The 11,362-nt window shown below is 37.8% G+C and overlaps 1 protein-coding gene across 1 annotated transcript; it reads left to right on the top strand.

Moving 5' to 3' along the window:
* Window positions 1-6,025: 6,025 nt before the first annotated feature.
* sost (sclerostin) lies at window positions 6,026-10,563 on the top strand. The gene is made up of 2 exons (XM_079594791.1): window positions 6,026-6,345; window positions 8,599-10,563. The coding sequence occupies exons 1-2, from the start codon at window positions 6,105-6,107 to the stop codon at window positions 8,991-8,993; spliced, it is 636 nt and encodes a 211-aa protein (XP_079450917.1). The 5' UTR covers window positions 6,026-6,104; the 3' UTR covers window positions 8,994-10,563.
* The last annotated feature ends 799 nt before the right edge of the window (window positions 10,564-11,362 follow it).

Below are 11,362 nucleotides of genomic sequence, written 5' to 3'. Positions count from 1 at the left end.
ACTGCAATTACCCGAGCCCAGCTGTGGGGTCCTTAGAGACTTCTGTCCAGGGTCTCCACCCTGTCACACTCACAAACCATGCAGGACCACAGAGCCAGACCCGAAGGAGAAACAAAGCACTTCAGATGTCAGGACAAACACAGCTAAAACAGACAGACACACACGTGACACGGTGCATTAAGAGCTGGGGGGTGAAAACTTTTTGAATTTGAAGATCAAGGTAAATTGTACTTAATAACTCTTCTGTTGCTTCCAATGGGCAGTACTAAATTAAGAAAAAAATATTTTTAAACAGAAAAATTGGACATTCCGTTTTCAGTCTTCTGGAGCATCATTGAATGTTTGAAACTTTTTTAATAGTTGAGAAAAAAGCTGCTCAGTGTGAAAATATAGATCTCAAAATCATAATATGAAGATATATTCAAGAATATTCAAATATGCAAAAGATGCTGGAAAACTGAAGAATTTTCGGGGCCTGGAGGATTTTTCTGAAGAACATTGAAGTTAAATTACTCAGGACAAACAAGGGACTCAAGAATAACCATCAAAGTAAAAAAAGAAAGAAAAGTTATGGATCATAATGACACACAGTCTTAAGACTGAAGGGTAGGCTACATAAACTTTTGAACAGGGTCATTATTATAAATTCAACTTTTTTTTGTCTTGTGGACTATAAACATCTTTTATGTAAAATATCTTATTCAGGACAGTACAATAAAAAACATGCATTTTGTATGATCCCTCTGAATGTGATTCTGCAAGTGGCTCACAAACTTTCAAGCAGCACTTATATATATATATATATATATATATATATATTATATTATATAGACTATATAATATAATATATTTAAATTCAATTGAATTACTTTACATAAACTTAATCATTTTCAAAACACAAATACAAGAATTGAGATGCGGAATAAAATATGACAGAATTAGAATTTTTGGGTGAACTAATTATTTTAGGTCATGGATGATATGTCTGTGTAAATTTGTTAAATTAATAAGAAATAAAGGGAAACTGTTATTTTAAGACAAGTATAATTGTATTTTATATTATTATAAACATTGCCTGACAGATTGTGTAACTATCAGTTGGGCTTGACCAAATTCCGGATAGATAATTTGGCAGAAGAACTTTCAGTAACAACTAATCTAAGAACTAATCTTTTAAAAATCTCATTATTAATGGCACTTCTAGTGAACGATATCCCCTTTTTGCTTTGTTGTCTTCCTTAATGACTGGCTTAAATGAAAAGCATATGATGTTTCCACTTTTCAACTTTTTTGTTCCATTTCACCGCATGCTCCCATAATGAAAACTGGAGAAAAAAAAAGGAACATCTGTGGAGCAGCGCTAATTATTGGGAAATATGGGAGAGAACATTCTTGCAACGGATGGGCTTCAGATCCTCTTCCAAGCACTTGTGCCCGCAGTGGTGTTGCTCGTTTCATCTTCCTGTACTCTGCTGTTGTGGCGTTCCTGCGCGGCCTTGCCAAGTGCGTCTGATATTTATTAAAGAACTGTCATGTAAAAAACAGCAGAATATGGCTGTGCGGCTCCTAAGGGTCCACGTCAGATTGCTGGTGAGATACTGCCGGGAGTGTTTGATTTGGAATCAAATGGGAAGGAAAGCTGGATGCGGCGTTATTTTCCCAAAGTCATTGTTTGATTTTAGGCGTGAAATATACACACGGCACTTGTTCCTAGTCATGTAGAACAACACATTAGACACATCTAAAGCACAACTTCATTATTTTAGGAGATCAACCGAAAGGATCTCTGATTAGCCACACACACAAAAACCACATGAAAAGGGATCTTCAGCTCTGTTATTGACGCATAAATAAAGCCAGAGCTAAGATACAACAGAGAAACATGAGTTAATGGAGGAGGACAGACTCCATAGTTGACCCCTATTTGCAAGGTCAAGTATTAATCCATTTGTTAGATTGAGATTTGGTCTCATTGTGGGTGGCTGAAATCCAAAGTGGCAAAAAAGTTATTTCAACCAAAAATATTGATAAAATGTTTGGGAAAATGAAAAACGCTATGAGCCCTATAACAGAGAACCACAACAATTGTTTGCTGTATAGTTTGACATATAACACTTTTCACTTGGTATGGCGACTGATATGACCTTTTAGAGTGACCTCTGACTTAAAGGAAACCCAAACGAAGAATATATCAGCACAAAGTAGGATTTACGTACACATCTGCGGTCTTTGGCAGTCCATGACAAATCGACAGCATTGACAAAAACAGCCGGAAGGAAAGTCCACACTGTGAGGTGTCTGAAACCTGTCCCTCCCCAAAGCAGGTTTATTTTCTCAGCACAGTCTCTTCAGTGTGGGTGGCCAATGGGAATATCTTTCCTGCTACTCCATCATCAGCTATCTTCACATGACAGCCAGTGGCATGACCCTGTTTATTAGTCCTGCTTATAATTAGTCTTTATTGGATTAGATACCAGAGAGCTAGATTATTTTCACATGCTTGTTATCTGGTTTTATTGATCCCATAAAAAAGCAAACTTGTGGAGCTTTTTGAAACGTGCTCTTGAAATAACTTCCTTTTCCTCCCTCCCTCTCTTAGAACCCAAATAAATTCCTGCATGCTCAGCAGCTGAGCCTTTTTATACGTTCATGGCCAATTAACGCACCTTTACAGAGCATTCTGGGAAATGGCGGCGCCCCATCAGAAGAGCACATCATCATTGTGTGTTTCTGCAATTAAAAATCTGCTTCAGATTTCAATAGTCGCTTTCAGTTTCCAAATAAATTCAGAGACACTTCCACTCAGAACATGAACACCCAATGAAAGAATGATTCATGTATCGTGAAAATGTCATTCGGCTTTTACAAACTGTTGCTGATCCACATATTTTGAGTTTTCCGTCAAAGATTACAACATACAAAATATGTTACATCTTGTGAAATCAAGTGACCTTTCCATAACAAGTAGCTATTTACATAAAAGTACAATGCTGAGGTATTATTAATACACACTAAAATGATTCATTACATTAAGATTGAACATAATGACCCACAAGGTGAACATCATTTCACCAAGTGCAACATTTTCCTGGAACAACATTCCAATCAACCAATCAGATTTGAGGGACAAGTTTACAGTTTATGTCAAGTTTAGACTTACAATCAGGGTTAGGTGCTTTGTTATTCGACTATCATTTCCCTCTGATTTTAGGGATAAGTTATGGTTAGGGTTAGGTTTAGGGGCAGGGATATGGTTAACACTGAATTTCCAGACAGGAATGTTGTTCCAGGATCAACAAAATATCTTACTTTCTTCTTACTTGGCAAAATCACGGTGACGGTGAGTAAATGACAATGCCAACTTGCTTGATAATTTCAAGACATTGAAATGACGTTGTTCTGACATTGTTCTGTACAATCTCACTTTCCAGTAACCTTGGACCTGATTTGATTAAATAAATAAATAATTTGGGGAAAACTAGCAATCTGGATTGTAACAAAGTGAACCAGAGAACAATGATGACGCACTATATTTCTCAACAATATTCTCTCATAATGATCACTGCCGATATATTTCTCCCACAAATCTATTTGTTCATAACCTCGTCAGAATGAGTTTAATGGCTTGGCGTTTTGTTATTTTCCTCACCATGCTATAGCTGCAACTACACTACCAGTCTGTGTGCATATCTTGTAAGAATCAGTGGATAAATATTGTCCAGGTGATCATTGTTTACAATTGCACTTGTGGCAGCTCTGTTGTACATAGAGTGGTTCAAGAGTGGTTAACACATGGACCCGGCGGTCAGCGAGGTTTGCCGAGACTCTCAGTAAAACCACAGCTGAGGTTTCCGCTGCTCTTAAACTCAAATGAACTCCTTTAAAACATGATTTAGTCTTGGAAGTGCGTTTAGTATGATTCAGCTATAGTCATGGCTTATTTAAACATCTAATATGCTTCTATTTCTGTGAAATTTTCAGACTATTATATCCAGCATGAAAAATGTGCTAATGACAAATGGAAATGACTTGGCAGATTGAGATGTGAGGTATTACTGTAATATTCGAGGTTCACAAGCTGCAGGGAAGCGGTACTTGTACAGATAAAATATGATCCCTAAATGTTTTTCTTCAGTAACATTGCGCAGATGCTCCATTTATAATAATATTTGTCAGGGCTGTATTTCTAAATGAGAAATCAGTTCCCAGGACAGCTGGAAATTGTGTAATCTACGCATTTGAAAGTAGAAATCACTAATGTTTTGTGCAAACTACTCCATTTTACTCCATGTGAAGTGTTATTATGACTACATCCCTCAGAGTATCTCCTAGCATTTTGCTGACTCTAGTTTGTGAGAAAAATTGCCCTGATTATCATAGACAAAATAACATTTTCACACTTTATTATGACCATGATCTTGTAAATAAATGTAAGTGACACTTGAGCCACCATTATAAATATTTAAATAAGATTCAAAATATAAAGCAATATTTATGTTGTTAAAAACAAATAATAATTATAATACTTATTATTATTATACAAGATTTAACCATGAATCTGGTGATAAAAACGTATTAGCGGGTTCCGAGAGCACTTTTTGTTTTCGCAAGATTAATGTTTCCGCTCAACTTTGACCCTGTTCCATTATCTGAAAACTTTTAATGCTCAGCTGCAAGTTAGTATGTTTGCATTTCATGCATTGAGAGTCTAGCCCTGTCAGTCCAGATGAGTTAAATGCTTTGTTTATGTGGCTTTGACATAGTGTTGCCCTTTTTTCCTTCTTTATACAAATATCTTTTGCTGGCAGCCCTTGTAAATCTGGAACACATCTAAGTGTTATTTATGCTCATGCTGCTATCTTGATAAAGCATGCCTGGAGACTGTGTTTTCTGTGCACAAACCCAAAGAGGTATAAAAACAGCTAGTGAATGACAGGGACAGAGCATAGGCTACAATCAGACTGGGCCTGTGGTGGACACTGTGATCTTTCTTTTTCTTCATGATGACAGGACAAAAGGAAGAGTCACAATAGATCGCAAAGAATTCCATCTATCCTGCCAAAGTGGTTTCTAAGCTTAAAAGACTGGCCGGACACAATGTATCAGCGTAGCATTAGAAGTTATTGCCTAAACCGGTCTCATGCACACTGACAATTGCTTAGCTTAAGAATTTCATGCAGAAATAATGTAACAGACAGGAGAAGCAGAACTGTTTTCCTACAGTATGCAATAAGATAAATAATATCCTTTCAAGGTTTTTGCTGGTTTGGGCTCCCTCAAGAGGGCAGTGTTTGTACAAAGCGACGCATTTAACGCTGATGTGACAGTTATGTAGTCTTTAAAGTATTAAAGTAGTCTTTAATTTATAGGCTACTGTCAGACTAATAATGTGTCCCTAAAATATTCACACAAAAAATAGAGTCAAAGGAAGGGGTGGGTAAAAGTTTTCCTGGCATATAGCCTATAGCCATAAGGTTTTCAAACGTTCCAGTTCTGATTAAACTTCATCATAGTACATAAAATTCACCGGTCGCCAAATGCTAACAAACACACGACACATAGACTCTTACACATAGAAAATTATTCTAAAAAAAGGCCATTGTATAGTTTGCACACAAAACAACGACAACAACAAAATAACAATAATAATAATAATAACAATAATAAACTATAATTAAAGGCTATATATAATATAGCTAATAAAAGCAAAGCAAATAGGCCTAAATTTAAAAAAATGAAAAGGTCTGTCCAAAATTCTGACTGTAGGGCCTATATTTTTTGTGATGTTTCGAAGTTAAGACAGCACACAACACATGATGAAATAGAGCAGTAAAGAAACCTTTTTTTCAGGTAAAAAAAAAAAAAAAGAAAGAAAGAAAAAAGAGATGACTTTCCTCTCTCCAGGTTGACCTTCCACTTCTGCGGGTGCCCCTTCCTCCCTATCAGTTTCTGAATGAGCTACTTTGCCTAAATCCCTCCCACTTCGTGTAAGCGCTAAATTATCTGTCCCCCCCCCCCACCTGTGGTACTTTAAAAAGGAAAGCCTCTCACGAAGAGAAGAAAACCGGTCAGAGTTTGCCCGCTGAACGTGTCGTTATTTCAATATGCAGGTGTCTCTAGCGCTCGTGCACTGCGGCGCGCGGCTGTTGCTGCTGGTGCTGCTACAGGGATGTTTCACGGCTGCGCACGGATGGAGGGCTTTAAAAAATGATGCTACAGAAATTATACCAGAATACACGGAGGACACGAATAAACCTGAGGAGCAGATACAACTTTCTGACAATAACACAATGAACCGAGCTAAGAACGGAGGAAGGAGGTCATCAGCCAACTCACGCATTTATGGTAAGTTACAAGAAACAGATATTTAATTAACAGTATTGAGCTCTATTAAAATAGATCAATACCAACATAAACATAATACTGTATGGATGTTCCAATTCTTAACATAGTTTTTTTTTTCTGAGCTATTTCGTAATTTAATAGAAAATTATTTTTAAAATGTTTTCTTTAACTTTAACCCCCCCACCCCCCGTAATCTAATGCTGAAATAAAATAATGTAACTTAGTTATTTTGACTTTAATGAATTTGAAGCTATTTGATTAAGCAAGCACTAAAGTACATTAGTGATTAGATATTGTTTGTAGACAAGTACAGATTGCAAAATATATCTGAACATTTTAACAGGTAGGCTATATGCTGTTTAGCGAGGGTTTGTGTGTTTGCAAGTTAAAATAAATTAGTCTCAAATATAATAATTAGATAATTTTTCACTAGATAGATCTTGAGACCTACACTGTTTTGTTATCTAAAATGATAACAAATCAGCAACTGAAAAGGTGACCAAGTAAACAAGCCTATCTATAATGATATTTGCTCCAGTAATTTGTTAAACTAATGACTTTAAAAATTCAATCTGTTTTTTATAGTGTAAGGTATATAGGCTGCACAGAATAAACTTCCACAAAACGGGATATCCTGGCTCTAAATAGATGTGCCGCTTTTAAATAAAAGCTCAAATTCAGAAAGAATGCATGCCGCTCCACCTTTTCGCCAGCCCAAGTGACACTAACTTCAATAACCCTTTTTTTGTTGCTGTATCCCCAATTTTACATAATTAGACAAGGTCTGCCTTTCCATAACCATCTAATTGCAACAGTATGGTTTCAGGGTAGTTGAAATTGTGAGAAGTTTTTCTAAGGGGTCATTTCTTCAGGGCATTATCATGAGAATGACTTCCACCTGTGAAAAGTAAAACTACTGTGAATTCAAACCAACAGTAGTTTTAACAATGTACAATGTGTGTTTGTGTATGTAGATGTAAAAATTAGCAGGAAAAAGATGGGTGTTTTCACAATTGGCCCTTTTCAGGGGTCTTAGTTTGGTTCTTTTAAAGAGGACTCTTGTGAAAACACCCTTAGAGCTTGTTTCCAGAACACAAATCAAGACTTTGGACTAAAGTAAAGCCTTGCGTTTGAGTAATTGGAATGTCTAAATTTATTGCTAAATAAATACACAGATTACTTCCAATAATAATAAGCAATCCTCCAGATTACAGTAATGAAATTATCACAATAATAGGTTTTGAGCAATTTGTTAAGTGAACTGAAGATACAAGATAACTCCAAATAACTAGTTATGTCTATGTCAGTGAACAGTTCTAAAATGATGTTGTATTTCAGCATAAGGAAACAGTTTTCAAGCCAAGCATGTATGTTACACTCGCCAGTCAGGGGGTGGAGATAGAAATCACACTCTCATGTGCTGATCTTGAAGAGGTGACGTGTGTATTTTCTCTGGTGGTCAGTGTGGGGTCATGTTGAGATATGTTCATCTTCCTCTGGCTCTCCTCCAGCTCCTCATAAAACATCAGATCAGATTTTCTGAGAATCAGGGGAGGCAGAACCTGAACTCATCACACACATAAATCCTTTGTTCTTCTCCAGGAGGGGAGCTGAAGAAGGAAATAGATCTTTTCACTCTCAGTTTCATCTTTTTAACGGACACATAAAATGCGAAAAAAAATAAATGAAGACATTGTCGATGTTGTTTGAGGAGATTACATTAAATTCAAAAGATTACTGCGAAAATGTTAGCTCTTACCCAGACAGAAGTCTCTCGATCCGGTTTACAAGTATTCGGCCCTTTCTGTACTTATCAGAACAATCTGGTAAATGCATGTTGTTTAGTGTCTGTGGGTTTCTAATTGATTGGGTTTCTCATCAATTCCAGCCTCAACCAAGAACACAAATACTAAAAATTAGTGGCCAAATCCGAACCAGATTAAATGCAAAAACAAAAACATATTGAGCCGATAAAAAAATAAGATTATGCATTTCCTCTCGAGTTGGACACAAAGCAAATTTTTCTGGGAAACTCGACAAAACACAACAAAGTCAACTTTAGAAAATGTACTTAAAGCCTGTGTATATAACAAAACATGAATGTTTTGTTTATCATAGCTGTGAACAATCCAAAACCCTGTGTGTCACACAGGCTATAACAAATTCCAGCGTTGGTAGCTGTGTTTTATTTAAGATGCATCCCTAAACCATTTTGTAAACATTTAACTAATCTGTTCTAGTTCTCTTTTCCAGGAGCCTCTGAACTAAGCTGCCGGGAACTGCGTTCTACCCGCTACGTTACTGATGGATCCTGCCGCAGTGTCAAACCTGTGAAGGAACTGGTGTGTTCTGGTCAATGCCTTCCAGCTCATCTCATGCCAAACTCAATTCTAAGGGGGAAATGGTGGAGAAGCAGCTCCTCCGATTACCGCTGCATCCCAGCTCACTCCCGCACTCAGCGGATACAACTCCAGTGTCCGAACGGACCAAACCGGACATACAAAATCCGAGTAGTCACGTCTTGCAAGTGCAAACGCTACACTCGCCATCACAACCAATCGGATGTCAAGGAGTTGCCCTCTAAGAAGCCACGGCGCAATAAGAAGCACCGTAGCAAAGTGCCCTCAGTCAACAGCAATTCGTACTGAGGGGGAAAGTTGAACTGATACAGAAACTCTCTCTTGCACACATACAAATACACCTTTATACATATACGCACACATATTTCAGAAACTGCAATCCAAGGGAAGGAATACACACATTAGCATTTAACAAACTTATTGGCATGCCAAGAAGTTTCCAATGTGTTTCAAGTTTCCAATGTGTTTCAGATGTCTCACTGTTTGAATGTGCTCTTGAGCCTAAATAGTCCCAGTTTGATCATAATGCCAGTGGACTACTGGATGCTTGAGTGAAAAGACGTATACAGTTATGTGAGATTAGTTCAGGGAATGTGATAGTTCATGATATTTTGAGGGAGGAGGAATAACTCCACATATTCTTACCCAAGCAGTTCATTTCAAGTTTTAAGTTCATTGAAAGGGTAAGCTAACATACGGGCAAACACACTGAGCGCTCAACCAATCCACCAAGCGCTCATGTGAATGTTTGTGCACCAGATTTGTCCTCCTCTTTTGGGACTTGGAGCAGCGTATGATTTGACCGTCCAGCCGTGTCGGGCCCAAAAGACACGCCGCTGCTGACAGATCGCTGAGGCCCAGAATTCTTAACCTTGGTCAATTTGACCAACCCATGAGTGCTCTTGACGGGCTGGGGAGCCGAGCCAGGCACCATGTGAGTTTCTGCAACTTCACATTTCCACAAGAAACTGATCGGAACTGGCAGTTAGAGCCGCGTTACGGAGAGTTCGAAAAGTTGTGTCAGCCCTCCACGGTCCAAGTCCCCGGAGGTCAAGAACCACAAACGATATTCCTGTGACTTGTCCTAATTACCAAATAGTTCCATTCCTGTGTTTAGGATTTGAGTCATAAAAAGCCATTTCCTCTAGACATGGTCAGTTCCTGTTTGTTAGAACACCCGAAAAAGAGGCCCACATGTGCGCAAGAATCTGCAGAAATTCCTCGCGGGCAAAAAACCTTTCTGCACCCTCTTTCAATGGAAACCATTTGGAGATATTCAGCTATCTGCAATCGCTAGCAGGTTACCTACATCCATTACTGAAGTCTTCAACAAAGATGTCATCCTTCCTGTCTCCTCATCTGATGGAAAAAGAAGAGACAAATAAGTGAACCAAACTCTGAGATTGTGGGCTGGATGTTGATTTTACACAGGATAAAGAGATTAAGCCAATGCCAATTGTTCAACATGTTCTGCTCAGACTTCCCCAGCTCTTTTTTCTTCTTCGTTCAGTGCTGATAATGATAATTATTTTTCAATTGTGTATTTAAAATAGCAACTGGAAGGGATTTTTATAATGTAAGCAGACTTGCCATGAATAGCAACTTGTATATACTGTACCTGTGTGGTCTCATTGAGCGTTACCCTCCTCGATGAATGGATCCACTCTCTCTCTCTCTCTTTGACCAAAAGACTGTTACAAAGAATGAACTGCATATTTATTTTTTCAATTTCATCATTTAAATTATTTATGCAATCTTTTTTGTAGAAAATAATAGCCAGTATTGTACTATATGTAATTATAGTGAATTTCATAACGAAAAAGAGTACATGAATAAAGTTAAGCAACGTATATATGTGAAAAGAAGTGTGTTTGTTATCATTCTTGTCAGACTGCTTTGACAGATCCTTTCTCCTGTTGGGCCGTGCCCGCATGCTAAATCCAACCCTCAATGAACCCTCTGTAAACAATATTCCGCAATTAGGAAGTCGAGGCTTTGTAGCACTTTGGAATGTCTAAGACACGTTACAAAAGCCGAGAAAAGGAAAGAATCTCCTCGTCAGACGGCAACGGTACAGTCACAACAGAAACAGCTCTTTTTGTCCGGTATGGTGAACTCAACTCAGAGGCCTCCATTCATCTATTTGTTTGTTTAAGCTTGCAGTCTGAGCCATAGATTGACAAGAAAATGTGTATTGGCCAACTTGTTTTAGTCCTTCTAATCTTGTCTGCTCTCTCATGATGACATTCTCTATATTAGTCTAACTGGGTCCAGGCTGACAGTACACAAAACTACATAGAGTCGCTGTGCTGTAAACCAAACAAATATTCATTTTTATGAATGTTTACAGCGTTTATGTATCTTACAGAATGACTAAAAGATGTATATGAGCAAACTCTGAGGACACATTCTAAACTAAATGATTTTCATTTAGTTTACATCTATTGGGAACATATTTTCCCGGAGTTCAAATATAATCGCCCCAAATTCATTGCCACTTGGCATGCCATGCTTTTGCTCAAAAGTAGCTGGCAGGCCGAAGCATTTCCAAGTAATTCAAGAACAAGTGCTTGAATGTGTCACATGAGTAGTTCCTAAATAAATTGATGCTGACAAAGCATCTGACCTGAGTTACGGCCCCTGTTTGCAGTCGTTAC

This window comes from Phoxinus phoxinus (assembly GCF_949152265.1).
Source record: "Phoxinus phoxinus genome assembly, chromosome: 21".
Lineage (NCBI taxonomy): Eukaryota > Metazoa > Chordata > Actinopteri > Cypriniformes > Leuciscidae > Phoxinus > Phoxinus phoxinus.
The sequence above is the reverse complement of the archived record's forward strand: the minus strand, read 5'-3'. Positions and strand labels throughout refer to the sequence as shown.